The sequence below is a fragment of the Bemisia tabaci genome, chromosome 4, assembly GCF_918797505.1.
Source record: "Bemisia tabaci chromosome 4, PGI_BMITA_v3".
NCBI classification, from domain to species: Eukaryota; Metazoa; Arthropoda; class Insecta; order Hemiptera; family Aleyrodidae; genus Bemisia; species Bemisia tabaci.
The window spans coordinates 25,292,024-25,309,733 of record NC_092796.1 but is presented as its reverse complement, the minus strand read 5'-3'; the positions used below and the strand labels follow the sequence as shown (position 1 = coordinate 25,309,733).

The 17,710-nt window shown below is 38.2% G+C and overlaps 2 protein-coding genes and 1 long non-coding RNA gene across 3 annotated transcripts; all 3 read left to right on the top strand.

Annotated features, from left to right (window-relative positions):
* The first annotated feature begins 5,581 nt into the window (after positions 1–5,581).
* LOC140224387 (uncharacterized) lies at positions 5,582–8,661 on the top strand. Its single transcript, XM_072299083.1, has 3 exons — positions 5,582–6,113; positions 7,288–7,580; positions 8,542–8,661. Exons 1-3 carry the CDS (start codon positions 5,681–5,683, stop codon positions 8,659–8,661), a joined length of 846 nt encoding a protein of 281 aa, XP_072155184.1. The 5' UTR covers positions 5,582–5,680.
* Positions 8,662–12,355: 3,694 nt separating this feature from the next.
* LOC109038957 (uncharacterized) lies at positions 12,356–14,925 on the top strand. Its single transcript, XM_019054235.2, has 3 exons — positions 12,356–12,680; positions 13,025–13,517; positions 14,570–14,925. The coding sequence occupies exons 1-3, from the start codon at positions 12,534–12,536 to the stop codon at positions 14,923–14,925; spliced, it is 996 nt and encodes a 331-aa protein (XP_018909780.2). The 5' UTR covers positions 12,356–12,533.
* An 811-nt stretch (positions 14,926–15,736) lies between these two features.
* LOC109038965 (uncharacterized) lies at positions 15,737–17,455 on the top strand. The gene is made up of 3 exons (XR_002009657.2): positions 15,737–15,807; positions 16,407–16,496; positions 17,144–17,455. It is a non-coding gene; the product is annotated as an uncharacterized lncRNA (long non-coding RNA).
* The last annotated feature ends 255 nt before the right edge of the window (positions 17,456–17,710 follow it).

The following is a 17,710-nucleotide window of genomic DNA, read 5'->3' as shown; positions in this document are numbered from 1 at the left end:
CGCTGTAATCAGATTTTGGAAAAAGGACCCAGGTTTTTTTAAAATCACGTTATAAAAGTGAGTGAGTTTACAGAATGCTCCGGTACTGCTACCGCTATGCGCGGGAGGATGCGCAGTGGTCAAGGAGGTTGCGCAGTAGCTGTGTAGCCTGCGCATCAGCTCTACACTTATCTACACAAGATTCGCGCCAGTGTCCACACGTCGAGCGGTGGTCGAGTCGTCTACGACGTCGAATGCGTCCATTTTGAACTCGGTGTGGGTTCGATCCCCGACCCACGAAATCTTAATGATTACCTTTGACTATCACTGTGCATTGTTTTACTGCAATATTTCATCAAGCAGTCATTCCAAAACGCGTCCTTTTAATTTTAAAGTAATTTTAAGTAATGTTTAGAATTAAAGTATATCTCATATCGTAATTTTTTAGGGGAAAAATAAAACTAACACCGATAGGAGGGTAAAAATAGGGCCGCGAAGCGGCCCATTGATGGCGCGGAGCGCCTTCAGAAGGTTGGGCCGCGTAGCGGCCAGGGGGCGTAGCCCCCTAGTATCTTAATATACAGCATGGCACATTATAAGATTGGGTTCTTTTCATAAAATAAATCATTGACCGCCTACTTCACGGAAGGAAAAAAACCTGAGCTCCCCGCATTAGGAGAAAAAACTGACCACAGAATAGTTCACAATCTTGCATGTCTGAGATCCTACATCAAGGGACCCTTCACGTAAGCCACATAGGGGAGTTGAGGGTCTGGACTTGTCTCTTGGGGTCTTACGAGGAGGAGAGCCTCAAGTTTATGGTTACATAAGATTTTTTTTGTATAATAATGATAAATGATAAAATGATAATAACCCATGCTATAGGTAATCGAATATTCATTCACAGTATAAAAAACGATGGTTCTGGATTTTCGAATAAAAATGTGACAAAAGAGATGAATTTCTGTTACACTTGACATCCCAAAAGGATGATTGAGCAAGAATTTTGATAATTATGGTCGTATTTTTTTCGTAATTTCACCTGTTTTTGTTACAGATGAAGATGTTTGTGTTCCGTCAAAACTGCTCTCTTCTTGATTTTGAAGCAACCAACATAATGAAGCTAAAACTACCTTTGATAACATCTGTGCGTAATTTTTACCATTGAATTTCTTGTACACACTGAAAACAGAAAAAAATTTCTCACAAGGCACCCTTACAATAGACTTTTTCAGCTTGACTGTAATTTAAGGGAAATGAAGGGCGGCACGATTTAAAAATTAAAGACATAAATTTCGTTATTTGCAAATATTTGGCAAAAAATACACGTAATATATTCACATAGCCAAAGATTTTAACTAAGTATCTGCTTTCATCCATTTCTACTTTCATGGGCTCTAAAAATATTCAACAAGGAATAATTGTAGGATTTCCAATTGAATTTACGAGGAGCGATGAAAATATTTTCAGCTCCTTCCTGTAACTTCAGCAATGACAGGTGTGAGAGATAAGTTTATCATCTTGGTATTTCAATTTCTAGGTAATTGGTATCACGGCAACATATATTCTGATTACCATCCAAATTCGCAATGCCGCTTCGCAAATGTGACCCCGAATCTATACAAGGTAAACTAAAAAGTGCCAATGGACGGTAGGAGACTGGTTGATTATATTTTCACTGTATCGATTATTGGCTGAATATTGAGACAATTGTAATTAACTAATTCAAAAATAGAAATATTTACGATGACTGCCGTTTTAGAGATGGTGTCTGTCACTGTAGCTACGGAAACAATTTCGGGTAGCTTAACATCCGTCCGGAATAAATGATACGCATAGGTCTATGTGTTGTCTAGCGCAATGATTATTGCATTCATTCACGAAGAAAAGTGATTCATTCTTATCAGATCAAAACCCATTTTATGTTTGTGTTAAAGTTTGCAAAGTATTTAATCATTTTTAGGTTCTATGTAGATGTACCGACAACCGCACATTTTAAATTGTCTTTGCACCTGAGGAGGAAAATGAGTAGAGTAAAATCATTTCTGCAATTACTAAGATCCTGAAGGGATAAATCAATAATGCAATGCAACGTACATCTACTTAAATTTAATCGACATCAATTCAGCAAGGAGAACAAACGTCTTTGAAACCTTAAGTAGCTAAATTTGACAATACCTTAGACCTAAAACTGGTCTTGAAATTTCACGTGAATTTTCAAAAAGTTTTTGAAATTTCATGGAAAATGACCTTGTATCATGGGTGGCAGTAGCCATCTCCGGACAAAGTCTAAACTCGACAACAGTGGAAGGCGTCCGAACGAAAAAGGTGGCAGCTAACCATAGACGCACGTAACTCCCTAAATATGAAAGTTGATTCGGTTCTAACTCGGCTGCAGCCCAAACGACGGCACGGATTCAATAAACTGAAAAAAGGGAAAATTTTCTGAAATCGCACCTCAAAATTTCGTATTCTTATTTTCCATGAAATTTCTTATCTCAGCCGCTGACATAGAAATCATGCATGTATATGGGGACGGAGGGTCCCTTCATTTTGTCCTCCTATGTCCTTCACTTCATGCACTCACTCTAAAAACAAGAATCCAATGATGTTCAAGCAACTCCTGCTGCATTGTTCATGAAGCGTTTAACTTGATGTAATATTTAAAGCGAACATTGAGTTCACATAGGTACCCTCCATTCACTGCCCACGATTAGCGATGACATGCACCTCGGAAAGGATGTGCACCCAATGCACAGTTTATTTTATGCTCATGTTGCTAAGTTCATGAAAAAAGCTTCTAATGTGAACAATTTGCGTGATAATGTTGTCCCCTTCATATTTCTTAATACTACTTTCGATTCAGTAGATTAAAGTATAGATTGAACGATAAATCTTCGTTTTCCTGTGACTCGACTGATTACCTGAATACCGCTGCAAAAGATTAGATGTAGTTTGTTTTAACTAGGACATTTTACTGAAAGGTTGGAACTCTTTTTTTTGGTGCAAAGATTACATTAATTAAGAATGAAAATCAATCGTAAAACTGACTTTGAAAACCAGGATGCCCAGAATGTGTGCAACTTTTCTCATATAAGGCGGAGCTCAAGTATGTTATATTACTCGACCCACATCTGGCACGAGGTGGGTGAGGAGGTTGGAGTCTGCGTTACTCTGTAATGAGTGAGAAGAGAGAGAGTTACAGCTACAGCTCAAGGATATAAAATTGAAAACTGCGTACTTTTTGCGGAAAAAGATGTTTGAGTTAAAATTGCATATCAAAAAATGCATATCAATCCAAAACGATTTTTTTCTCTCTCGCAGGTGCAGTCGAACACCTTACACCATGGTAAATGGAAACATATTCTTGGTCGTATTTCAAGGCTGGATTCGTCTGATGGTCAAAGAATTCAACTTTCTGGCGAGTAGCCTTCACTTCATAATTTTAAGCAGTTGATGTTGTGAACGGTAGAAAATGATAAACTTGAAATATTATTTTGCTTTAAAGAGGTGATTCAGCGCTTCCTTTCATTCATTTTTTAACATGACACGTAAGTAAATTTTAATCGACTAACTTAACTCTTGCAGAATTCTAGTCTCCTGTGGTGGCTTGCAACTTCTTGCCAACGTTGTTCTATTATCTAATGAAGGAATGAAATTGGCAGATTTTTAACCCCTATAGATGTCCAAGCCGGGTCAAATTGACTTAAGGCTTGCTAAAAACAGGTGGCCCGCATGTTGTATGGGGCCGGTTGTATGAGCGTTAGATATAGATCTAAAAATACATCGTAAAAGTAGAGTCACACATCAAATTGAAAGAAAAGAAAAAAAAATGGAGTGTCAAGAAATTTATTTCAACAACTACTCCTGGAAGTCCTAAACCGGGTCAAACTGACCCGATTATCTCATCTGAAAGAGGCAATGTGCCGGTACACACGAGCTTTATAAATATATCCTAAAAAAGAATCAGACATCAAATTGAAAAAAAGATAAAAATCGGGTGGCAAAACCGCTCACCGCAGACGGAAAAAACGTATAGGAACCTCTCTTTTAAAAGCTTTTCTCCCTATCCCGAGCGACACGCCTCGCGCCATCGCGCCTTCAATTTTACAGATGCAGCACGGACATCCATCAAGCACGAATAGTTGCATCTCCGCGCCGTCATCAACGCGCAATCTTTTCCCTTGCTCTACTTCCATGTTGTGTTGGTTCCATTTTCCGTTTTCCTCATTCGCAGTGGTGCTTCAAGGGCCACCAGAGTAACACAGCCGAAGATAAGAAACATATAATTCGGCCTCGTTTTTTAACTTTTCTTCCGAATTTGAGCAAGACGTAATCAGCAGTACAGGGTGACGTATTGCGAGTTCACGCTTCGCGGCATTGCGTCTTAAATTTTTCAACTTTGTTCATAGTTTTTACAGTCCTCGACTCGGATAATTTTTTTGTGGGTGTGGAATTGCAGTGTGCAATTTATTTCTAACGCAATAAGTCGAATATATTGTGAAAAACAGTCTTATTTTTTTCAGGTTGATACGGATTTTAAAATAATTTGATGACCCTCATAGTATTTTATAGAGAGTGCCTCTGCATTTGATAGCACTGAGGGAAACACAGCTAGTGCTTTCCTCCAAAAATGATTCATGATGCTAGCCCGTGAACTGCAAATGGATACATTTGTTGGCGTTCTGCATGTACCGGTGCCCCCAGAAGTCAACCAATCCGCATCCCTGCATGACCTTTTAATTTTTGTTGCAGTTCTTTTTTCCTCCTATAAACCTTTGTACTTATTCAGCAAATTGATGCTTCTGGCTCCTGTACGCGTGGTCTACAATCCAGAAACAATGGAAAAATCCTTTGTTTTCTGTCCGTGGCAGCATCGCATTAACATCGCTTTGGTTGTATTCATGGCTATCGGCGAGTTATTTCTCATGTATTTTCACTTTCAGGTATGTGTGCACCGTTTCTACAACTTAAATGTCTAAATAAAAAATGTTGTTGAAAAATTGTTACTTACAAAAAAAGGCTCAATAATCACGATGAGCGCATTAGGAAAAGTCTGAAATATACTCCTAACTTCACAATCTGCGCAAGAAATATACGTTCTTTAAGCTTCCCGCTTCAATAATGGAACTACGACGGCACAAGTGAAAATTTCGTAAAAGGGGTCATTCTATCCAACTAACTCTTCCGCACTAGGGTGCTACACAACATTCAACATGGCTGACGTTCTCGCGCGCAAATCGTGAGGAGGCACCATGGTCTTCATCAACGCAAGATGCAAATATACAAACGGCGGATGATAAAATCCCGTCTCCTAATGTATGTTTTGGCGGGTCGGCGTCAGCCATGTTGAATATTGCGTAGCATCCTTGTGCGTGAGGGTTGGATGGAACGATTCTTTCAACGAAATGTTCACCTGTGCCGTAGTGTCGTATTTGAAGCGGGAAGCTTAAAAAAAACGCATATTTTTTGCACCTGAGAGTGTGTAACAGACTTCTCCGGTGCGTTTATCGTGATTTTTGAGTCATTTTCTTCAAGAAATGACTCTTCTCTTTGCTCTAGTTGAATTTCTCAACAGGCTAATTGATCTTTGAACAAAAATATTATTAAATATTATCGGATATGATTCCAGAATGTTCATAATTACTACCAAACCAAAGATGAAGATGATCCTTACTTTGATCCTGGCCTAGCAGATGATATGTTCATATTTGACTTTTTCATCATCTTCACGATAATTATAGCCATCTTCGGTGTTGTGAAGTTCAAGAGCAACTTTCGGAAACTCCTGAGTCTTCATGAAATCTTAATTCACGTTGATCACCAGCTTGAAAGGCCTTCCAAGCACGGGACGTTCAAGTACGTTGCAATTTTCCTCATCGCCATCAATTTTTTCCTCATGTCGGCGGATTATTTGGTTTTTTGGAGGGTCTACTCCGAAGACTGGTCATTTTGGTCGCATTACATCAGTCGATTGATGTGCATGATGATCTTGGTCCAGTACGGAGATCTGGTCAGTAATATCAAAGACCGTTTTCGCTGCGTCAATGCAGAGCTACAGTTTGAGCTGGCCAATTACTTTCGGCAAGATATCCTGTGGACTATCACCAGACACGAGTATGATAAGCTGCCAGGTTAGTAGAATATATGATGAAATTAAAACATACATAAGTGCCTTCAAAAAGCGGTAAACGCAACCAATATTTCTACTGCGAGAACTTCATACCCAATGAAGCTACCTAACCGCAAGCACCTTTTCTCTGAGGCCTCACGGCTTCTCTCGGCTGGGTGAGAGGTCCTTACGGTAAGGCTGGATCTTACCTGCAAGGTGTTATGCCCTAGAGGTCAGCATCCTTCCTCGCGGTTATTATAGGTCCCAAGTTTAGCCACCACTCTCGCTGTAAGTATTTAGCATGGTCATTTCCTGACCGCAAGGATTTCCCTAGCAGTGAGGGTTCTGCGATCTGACCGCGAGGAAAAATTTACACGAGGTAATTGAAACGTCTTAGAATTTCTCATGCGTTTTATTCTTACTCCCTGCTTATTTCGTTGTTCTGCAACCTATGTTGGGTTCTAATGCTTCTCTCGAAATAAAGTCACATTTTCAGAACTGTTTCAGATTTTGATGTAGTAGAATTAAAGAAGACCCTCACTAAATAATTTTTGGTTAGTTATGGTTATAGGTCTAAGTCTAGGGGCGGAATGCACATTTAGGTAACTTCAGCTCCCGTTAGTAAGAAGTAAAAACTGCTTATTGACAATTGAGGGGCTTGGAGGACAAGGCGAGGCGCATGAGCGCAGTTTTTGCTATTTCGAGAAATACGCGTTTGAGGTTTCGAAATTACATGGATCCTTGAGGCAGAAAAGTTCAAACTGACTTTTTCATGCTTAAATATTGGGATTTGGGAGCGAATTTGTCACAGTATATGTATTAAGACTAGTTTTACTTGAAATTATTAAAATCTCAATTTTTCAAATACAGCAATTATGTGCCTTGTCCTCTAAGCCCCTCAATTGGTTTGTATTTATGGAAAAAAGCTACTCCAGTTATCTTTAAGAAAGCTTTTATGACCTTATGAAGCTAAATATTCGTCTTACTTCTACTGTGAGGGCCCGGAAGGGAGGGGGGTGTTGTATTTAGAGCTTAGCTGCACTTATACTCAGTAGAATGTCGTTCAGAATAGTCAAAGTATGTGGGAAAAGCTAAAAAGGAGAGTTTATAAGAGAACACGAGGTAGCATAGTTAGGTCATGTTAGGTTAGGTTAGATTTCATACAGAATTCAGTTTCTTCCGTCTGTATTTCTCAGCCAGAGCTTTCTCCCGGCGGAGAGTTTGCGAGCTTTTCAAGCTTTTCTGGTTAACATGCCGATGTGTGCAGCTGTTGAACGAGACCTACGGTGGGATAATTCTCGCCATGCTCCTCATGTCTTCCGTCCAGTTGATAGCCATACCACAGTACTTCATCATACCCTTGTTCTACACCACCGAAACTGTCACGACTTTCCTGAAACTCAGCGCTCTCTGCGATGCCCTATGGATGTGCGTCGTTGCTTGTGAGCTTATCGTGTTGGTGGTTCCGCCAGCTCTTGCGTCAGTCGAGGTAAGAAAGGACCTAAAGTTGGTCGGAAACCACCCTAATGCAAAGGTTGCAGCCTACTCCCGCGCTAAGGAATAACGCCGCATGAACCTTACAGCAAACTGGCAACATTGTATTTCTCCATTCAAACCTATAGAAATGTATCGATTCTTGGAGGGGCCAGGTGCTCCGACAAGAATCGATTATTTAACATACGTTTAAATTGGGGGGAGTCTGGTGTTGCCAAATTGCTTAATCCGCCTCCATGCGAAATCTTCTTAGATAAATTACGAATTTTCCAAAACACTTGGGAATATTTTTGTTTTAATTTCTGCGAGGAGTTCATTCGCAATTTAATCTATAGTGTCTAAAAATTTGAAGAGATGATACTCATAACTTCCCTAATACATAAAACCTTAATTGGGAGGAATTTGACAATCTTTGAATGTTAATACGGCGTTCTTCCTTGGCATGGCAGACGTATCTGAGAATTCCATTTCCGCAGATTGTGGTGTTTTTTCTCTCTTTTTTGTTGTTTTCTTACCATTCAGTGTCACCTTTAAAGAGTCACTGATGCTGATTGGACGGAAAATATATGTGCAAATTTTTGCGTAGCTGATGCGATGACATTTTTCACAGAATTGTGAATAATGTATGGAACAAGAAGAAAGTAATCAAAATTTGTCCGTCCAAGACGTTGCGCAAAAATAGAAGTAATAATTTAAAGCAAAACGGACACGGTAAATAGACGGAAGAAAAGGTGCTTTATGAACACAATTCATCTTGTTCATTGCATGAGACGAAGCTATTGGAAGCAGAGTGTCATGTGATCGTAATTATCTTTCACCTTTTGACTGACTGACAGTAACTTTAATTTATTATCCTCTCCATACATACCTCATCCTTAACACATACCTTTCAGTGTGTTTCTTTTTTCGCGGCTTATGTTGATAGTGTTGTTTTAATTCGATTGGATTTTTCACAGGGAAATAAATCGGCGGCCATCGTTTGCCAGTATTTGAACACCGACACAGAGGCATCTTTTCTTCAGGATGTAAGAAAATGTATTAACCTTTTTACACAAATTCGTTGGGAACACCTCTAATAAACACTGTCTTACATTTAGTCCAATTAGGTTTTAATTAATTATATCATCGTTTCTAAATGTATGCATCAAATTAACGGCAAAAAATTATAATTGTGTTACAAATGGTTCGTAATTGATCCTAACGTGAAGACTGTTATCTCTAATGAACGTTCCTTGCCTAGGGTAACTATACATAAATCTGCTGCTTCAGTATACTAAGTAAAGGAACATTTTCTGCTCTGAGCTAAAAAATCTTTTCTGCACTAGAGTGATTTAAAAATTGATAAAAACAAGTAAAAAAAGCCAGTAACTTTTTGAGCGATAGAATACGGCATTTATTTACCTTTCAACAAGGGGAATTTAGTAAAAGTCGATCATGATAGTTTTTTGGAATCTTGATTCCTGTTAGGAAATTGAAAATTCTCCGAATATTTGTTCTACATATCTTACATATTCCTGTTTCAATAAATATACCTCTTTTTGTTACAGCTGAAAACATTTGCATTTCGGCAATATTGTGCACACCTCGAATTTAATGCGACGTATATATTAGCATTGAAGTTACCGTTATTAACGTCGGTGCGTATGGGTATAATTCATTGGCCACAAGGCATTTAATTGCAAAATGCCCGTACTCAATCAATGAATTTTTGAATGTCAATGAATGAATTTAAGACGATTTGTATGTAAATATGTTTATACATATCAGTACCTTTATTTAGAAAATGACGTTTTTGTGAAGCCAAATGTGCAAAAAGCAAAAGAATAAATAAATAAAAAAAATAAATAATACATTTATTTCTGAAATTGTTGCATGTATTTTAACATATGCATTAATTAATGTATAAGCATATATTAAAGTGAAGAATGCATTAAGTTAATGCCATTAACACGTAAGTGAATACTGAGAAACCGTAAGGATAAAAATAATTTTTGACATTACGCAATGGATACGTTTGAACCTCAATAATTGGGGGCATCCTGATTTACAGGCCTGATATGTCCATGAAAATCGCGTGCATAAAAACGCTCACATGTATAATCAATCATATAATATTGCCACTTGTATGCGTGGATGTATGTATATTACATGACTTTCATTTTTTGTTTTGTTTTAGGTGATTGGTATCGTCACGACGTATCTTCTATTTTCTGTTCAAATTCGGAATGCCGTTTCGAATTTCTAGTAAGATTGCCCTAAAACTGACAGCGGGTACAATCAAACTTGACAAGACAGTTACTGGGTGGGTTCACCGCCTTTTCGGTAAATCAACACACACATGCACTAATATGAAGATAGACCAAAAAATGAAAATTCTTTCATTTTTTTATTTTTATGTTTCAAACGATTGAAATGATAGAATCCGTGGTTAACATTGATCGCAGCAAATGTTGAATGCACATCAGAACTATACGGTGCATTTATTTTTACCGTTCGGTGGAAAAGGCATTTGGATAGCTTTCCGAAATAACTCATTTGTTAATTCATGATGTTTTTAAGTATCACCCGTAAAAATTGTATGATCCTCATTGAGCTAGTGTTGCTATTTTTTCCCAGGATAGGTGAATAAAATACTAGACTATGTTCATTTCGTGTGGGCGCATCCGATAAAAGTAGCCGAGTGCTTTTGACAAAATAACAGCATGGGATTAATATACACTTGCCCACCTGCCAGGACATATTCTGCATCTGACCTTTCAAAAGACACCAAGAAAAATTCCGCTGGTTCTCGAGAGGATACTCTTGAAGTACTAATAAATACTTTTTCCGTAAACAAAACCCCGCTGATAATATTACATTTATTTTAAACATTTTCTCAAAACCTCTTCCTCCTGTTGTTTTATGCGTATGAAATCTTCGGCTGTTTTGGATCAAATCAAAATTCAATTTCAATTTTTTTCTCAAATTGCATCACACTTTTAGAGCACATTATAGTATTTGTAGGTATTATACAGAGGACTCTAGCAGAATTTGCCTTGGAGTTGCTGCTTGATCACCGCAGCGCCCTTTGCCAAAAATTACCTTGTCATTTGTTCACAGAACGAGGGTATATTTACCTTAATTTAATGTTTAAATGTCGAACTTAACTTATGAATCAGATCAACGACCTTTTTCCACCTCCTCTTACATCTCTATAAATTATATATAAGTGCTGAGAAGCTTCTGTTGACAACAAATCGTTTCAGAGGCGATATTTTTTATTATTCTATGTCCCACAAGGCGATATCTAAATTTAGATGTTTCAATATGAGACGTAGACTCAACAATAACACAGTTCAACGATTTAAAGAAAGGTCATGACCGAACATTATTTTACAATGTTGTTTTTTTGTCACACAACACCCAGTCTCATATCGAAAAGAATTACTAATGACTGAAAGCAGTGCCTTTAAATCGTGTCTGTCAGAGAAATGACACCTTCTTCTTATAAATAACTCTATGGATACGACATTTTTTTTAAAGAACAATCATATTTACCCTTTTATTATATGTATGTATTATTATGCTAAAGAATTGAAATAACCATAAGATTGTCCTTAATTTTCCGAAGACTTTCCGCTCAGTCTAATTTTTTCGACATGGTTTGTATGAGGTGCTGGAGTATCTAGCTAACTTTGTTTCCAACATACCTACTGCAATGAATATAGATTTGTGCTAGTCAAGCGTGTACTTGGTTGAAACGTGTACTTTTTAGAATGGTGTGTCTGCGGCACTGTTAATCATCAGCGTTTATTACTCTTTAGCCTTCGCAACAATTGTTTAGCTTACTGAGTTGAAAAAATTCTACCAGGAGTGATTAACATGCACGATTTCCTCTGTCATAGACACGTTGATTTGTAAATATTCTTAAGGAAGTAGATTGAGTAAATTTTAACTCCGTAGGGTTGAGAATTGGAAAAATCACCAGCAATGGCTGAGCTGTACTAATGTTACCATATATTTTAGGTTAAATGGTCTTTACCATAATTTGGACTCTTTTCATAGATGATACAGGAATTGAACTATACAGCCATCGAAATACACTAACTTGTGATCTGCATGCGCACAACTTATAATATGCGAAACTGGACATACCAACCTTGTAGTTTCATTTATATCACCATACATGACACGTAAGACTTACTGAAATGTTCCCTCTCTATTGTGAATGTTTTGTAGGTCTCTAAGACAATGTATAGGGGCACACGTTTAAATATAATACAGAATAGTAGCTTTAAGTATTGTTTTAACCGAAAATACATTTCGGCGACTTTGGTGCGGAGCCACGTATCTCCATTGCTGTTTTTCAAAATTTTCGCTCCCATTTTATTCATTCGGAGAGAAACAAGCCAGCTTAAAAGCTTAAAATTCATGAAGAATATTCTGCTTACTTAGAAGAAAAATACGGGCAGTTCTCAACAAATTACGCTGATCAGTTTTCCGAAGAAAAACAAAATATGACAAGGAGTCTGCAGCGTCGCAAACGAAAATACGTGGTTTCGCACTATGCCATCCATTTCTAAAACATATAGGCTGAAGTAAGTAAGAAAAAACCTTGATTCTGTCCTAAAAAATTGCAAATGGTTGGGAATGTGGCATTTTTTGGAGATGAATGCATTTCTTGCACCAGGGTTTGCTTCAATCCGGCATGTTTTGGCTGCCAAAGTAATTGAAATTAGATAGTGACCTATTTATTGCAAAATCTGACTTACAAATTTTAGAGAAAAAAAATTAAACTATTTGGAAAAACTCGCACAGAAAAAAAAAAAAAAAACTGCGCTCTTTCGCAAAATTACAGAAATATTAGATATAATTACATCATCGTAAATTTGGAAAAAAATAATATACTTTGCGTCTTTTTGCAGTATTATTTTCCTTCTACAAACCATTATTCTTATTCAGCAAGCTGATGCTTCTAGCCCCGGTGAGCGAGATTCACAATCCAGAGACGATGGAAAAGTCATACATTTTCCACGAATATCAATTCCGTGTCAATCTGCTCCTTGTCAGTTTGATGTCCATCGGCCAGATAGTGTCAATGTATTACCGCTTTCAGGTAAGTTCATTATATTAGCCGTTATTTTTTGATCTCGACATCAGCAATTGTCCGCCAGACAAGGTATGAATTATTTCACTGCGTTTTAAGTTCATTTTTTTTAGCCGTAAGTTGATGGATCTAAATAAATTCTTAAAACTAAATTGAAATAATAATAATATGAAATACTTTAGATAAGTAACTTATAGATTAAATTTAGTAATTTTTAAATTATTTAATTTGAGGACCTGTGACCACTGAATAGAGTTGAAATAACCGTTGTTAAAGTCGCTCACTTTTAAAGGCGAGATTCGTGAAGCCCGTGTAATTTTATTAATCTGTAATCGGAGCTCTTCTGGTTTCAGGAGCTTCATCCGAACGGAAAAAGAAGTGGAAATCCCGATTCCGACCACTTCATCCCTGATAAAATGATCATTTTCGCTGCGTTCATACTTTCCTCGATGATCCTGGCCCTCGTGGGAGTCGTCAAGACTAAAACTAACTTCAACCGGTTGTTGAGTCTCCACAAAACCTTGTGTCATATCGACAGTCTTCTGCAACGACCCTCTAAGCGCGGGAAATTCAAATACATAGCTGCCTTCCTTATATTCTTAAACGCGACTCTCCTGGCCATGGACTACTGTGTCTGGAAATTCACCACGGTCGAAAGGGTCATCTTTTCATTGTGCCTGTTCAGTCGACTCATGTGCACCACTATTTTGGTCCAGTACGGGGACATCGTGCTCAGTATAAGGAGTAGATTTTGCCACATCAATGTTGCATTGCACCAGGAGCTGGCCAATTACTTTCGACAAGACATTATTTGGATCATTAGTAGACGGAAAAATTTGCTACCAGGTTCGAAAAATTGCTATGTATAGAGTTAAACAAGCCCAAAAGCTCTTGCACGTTTGTATTAGAGAAGCGGTCAGCTGTTTTCTATGTAGGCGCGTTTTTAAGTTCCCCGAAGGAGACGAGCACTGCTGAGAAAACCGTCGAGCGAAAGAACTCGCCTCACCAAAATTTCAGCTATTAATTTTGAGAAAAGTACACTACCATTGCAAAAATAAATCATTGGAAAACTATGATTATCCTTCGCGCATTGATATCAGAGGCACTAAATAAGGGTATAATAGATAAATCTATGTGCAGAGGATGGCTGATACCAGGTTGCCGAAAAAGGTGTTGGAGTGGGTCCCTCCACACGGAAAAAAAAATTCGTGCGTGGGATCCGAAGTTTAGGTCATATGGATCTCTGAAGTTTTCGGATTGAGCATCCGAACGCTTAAAATCCAGCTTCTGAGATTTGGATCACACATCTGAAACTTCAGTTCTTACGTCTGAAGTACTTCGGTTTTCACATCCGAAGAACTTCGGTTCTCACATCTGAAGTACTTCAGATGTAAGAACTGAAGTCTCAGATGTGTGATCCGAGCCTCGAAAGCTAGACCTTAAGTGTTCAGATGCTCAATCTGAAAACTTCAGAGATCCATATATGACCTAAACTTCGGGTCCCACGCACGAGGTTTTTTTCTCCGTGCAGGTAGACGACGGAGAGGGTGTCCAGTCAAACGGTAGGTAGAAGGCATCCGTGAAGAGATGAAGAGATGCCAGCTTCCGGAGGACCTGTATCATGAAAGATTCCTGTGGGGGGTAGGCGTCGCAGAGTGCCCTAGCGCGCCGTAAAAGCGGCTTATACATACACATACATAGATTAGATATTCTAAATATTTGAGGCCCCTATCCGCCATCTTGTTGCTGAGCCGATGTGTCATTTGAACGCATTGAATTTGAAAAGAGCTGCTCCCGGTCGGCTAAGCGCTTAACAATGAGTCGTTGTCCCTTTTATAGAAGTATATTTCTTGCACTCCATTAAATTGTCCTCTCTTTAAAGCTGCTTTAAGTTTCAGCTCGTACCATAGCGCGGCGACGAGTAGGCGAGTTGTTTCAGCTTTTCTGGTACACGACTCGCTGCGTGAAACTAGTGAACGAAGCCTTCGGGGGCCTGATTTTCGGAATGATAGTGATGACTTCATTCCAGCTCATCGGCATCCCTCATTTTCTGATCTCCATGTTCGACAACACGACGAAGCTCTCGGTTGAGCACAAGCTTTGCGCTCTTTGTGACTTTTTGTGGATGTGCTGCTTCTGCTTTGCTCTCTCTGTTCTCGTCATACCCCCGGCCCTGGCATCCACAGAGGCGAGTATATGTCAACAATCTATGCATTTTTTGGAAAATTTACAATGTCGCGATAAAAATCAATGAAAGTTAATAATCAGCACAATGGGTGACGCTGGAATCAAGATAAGGTATATATGAGGACTAAGCAAAACGCCTTCAGTTAAAATCACGTGCGACGAACACTTAAACGATTTTCACTACAATCCCTGGATGCAACTATTCGGGCTACCCTGATGTCGGTGTTGCATACGCACGGAGATGAAGGCGTTCTGACTCTCCGGGCACTCAACGCTTCAAGCGTGGCGCAGCGCAGCGCGGCGGTGGGCTGGACTGCGAGGATCCAAAATGACTGAGTGCTTTTAATTATTCGTTTTTACTGCGAAGATATCTCATAGGTACCAATAGTTGCTCCACAAATCATGCATAGCACATCGTGGAATCAAAATTTCACCAGAGAAGAAATTCTTGTCCTACGTATGTGTGCAACTTTACTATTCTTGCCTGAGAGATTTCTTCGTACTATAAACGAAGAATTGAAGGCACTCTGTCATTTTGGATCCTCGCAGTGCAGTGCAGCCCGCCTGACCGTGCGTTACGGACGGGTTACAGTGCGTGGACAGTCAAAACGCCCTCATCTCTGGGCGTATGCAACATGGACATCCATAGAGCCCAAATAGTTGTATCCAGGCGTTATAATGAACTTCGTTTAGTGTTCGTCGCTCACGGCCCCGATGGAATATATTATTACTAATAATTATTTGCAAAATTTTGAGGAGCTTTCAGAGGTTTGTACTTTTAGAATTTTACCTTTCCTCTACCGGTCTTGGAAGTGGAGTCGTTTTTTCATTGATTTTCTAAACATTTCAAAACCAACATTAGATGTATTTTTGTGTACAGGGTAATAGGGCAGCGGTGATTGTTTGCAAGTTTCTGAGCACAAACACGGAGGAGTACTTTCTAGAGGAGGTAAGTTGATTCTATGCGTTTGGAAATACATATCGATCGCCAGAGTTCGAACATACGCGTATTCACATTACAATTTTCCAAAATTCCCGCTCCAATTAAATTTTATTGAAGAGGAAAAAGCCAACTTTACAGCTTAAAATGCATGCATGATATTCTGCTAACAGGGAGGGAAAATCAAAGAGGTTTTTAAGAAATAACGTTGATTGGTTTTCCGAAGAAAAAAATAAAGTTTGACAGGAAGTCTGCAACGTCGCAGACAAAGATACGTGGTTTCGCACTTTAGAAATCGATATGTTGCGTATTCTTAGTTTTTCCTTAACATCTGTGTGCAGCATCAAGGACACTATGAGGATACGTCTATTTGTGCACAGATAGATTTCCATTTTGTAAATGTAAAAACATTACAGGCGCTTAAGCTTATGCCTGCATCAATAATATGAGCAGTAGTGCACATTGAGTGCAATCATGTATAAGCATACGATTTTCTTGTTAATACCTTTACTCTGCTGAATAGTTCGTTTTCGATCATCAAGTACAAGATTATTCCATTATATCAAAGTTACAATTATTTTTAAACACCCCTTGTTTTATTTTTTCAGTTGAAAACTTTCGTATTCCGACAAAATTGTTTGCTCCTCGACTTCGTGGCAACGGATATCTTAAAATTGAAACTGCCTCTACTGACATCGGTTCGTATTTCTTCAAAGTAGAAATTTTGAATCAGATTTTCTTTTAACAGAAGAACAGAAAACAATGCTGACATTTTTAATAATGCTAACACATTTTATACTTTCTGAGTAGAATAATGCCTCCTCTATGCGGAAAATAATTTCTCTAGATCTGAAGTCAACGATGTTTTTTAAATGCAGAAACTTTTTTATATTATTTGAGTCATTGAAGTGATGGACATCCCTTATGAAATTTTCCAGCACTTTTAAAAAAGGAATTATTCAGTAGAAATTTTGAAATTTTGATCGTAGGATTCAAAATAAAAGTGGAAAAGATTGGATTTAAAAAAATAGATAGGAAAATGGGATTTTTTAAAGATTCAAAATTGCTTGACTATTTTCAATTGGTAGTCTGGAAAAAAATATTCTTCAAAATGTATATATTTCTTAAGGCTTGAGACTAATTGCTTGGTTTTAATTATTGTCTTGACGCATAAGTTTTATAAATTGTTTTTCCTATTCACTTTTGAAATAGATGTCCGTCTAGTACCTGTTTCATGAATGGCTATTTATAACTGAATTTGCCACAATTGGTTAAATTTAGGATTCAATATCTAACAATCAAATTTTATATTCCGAGTTTTGCATGGATATCTGTTTTGTTCCAGGTGTTCGGGTGGTCAGCAACTTACTTGTTGATCTCAATCCAAATTCGAAACGCTGTTTCCGTTTTGTAAATAAATTAGAATAAAATGTAAAAAATAAAAGAGAAAAAACTTACTTCCAATAGATCCAATTATCACTTCATGCTGTACTCCCCTTCTTTTGATGTAATATGAAAACCTCGAATAAAATCTTCAATAAAAAACAAAGCACCAATCTTTTTGTCAAAAGTTTCATAACAGCATTGAAAAGACTTTCAGAGCAATAAAAAAAAAATGGTTGTCCGTATATTACAACAAGCTGAAATCTGGAAATTTAGATTCCCTCCTTTCGCCACACAACCGCCACGCACCAGCTCTGCGCCACTCTTTTGAAAATAATGGTAGGAGTGTCTTTTTAGAAGTAGTGTCAGTTATGCCAAAAATTTGCATTTTTTTCGATCTGGACATCAAAACTTTTTACAAATTTAAAAATATAATCAACGCTCCGCGCCTATCGTTGCGTGACGTCACAAAGTGTCATGACCCCTCCCTTCCTCCGTCACGCATTCGTCATGCAGCCTCACCTCTCCC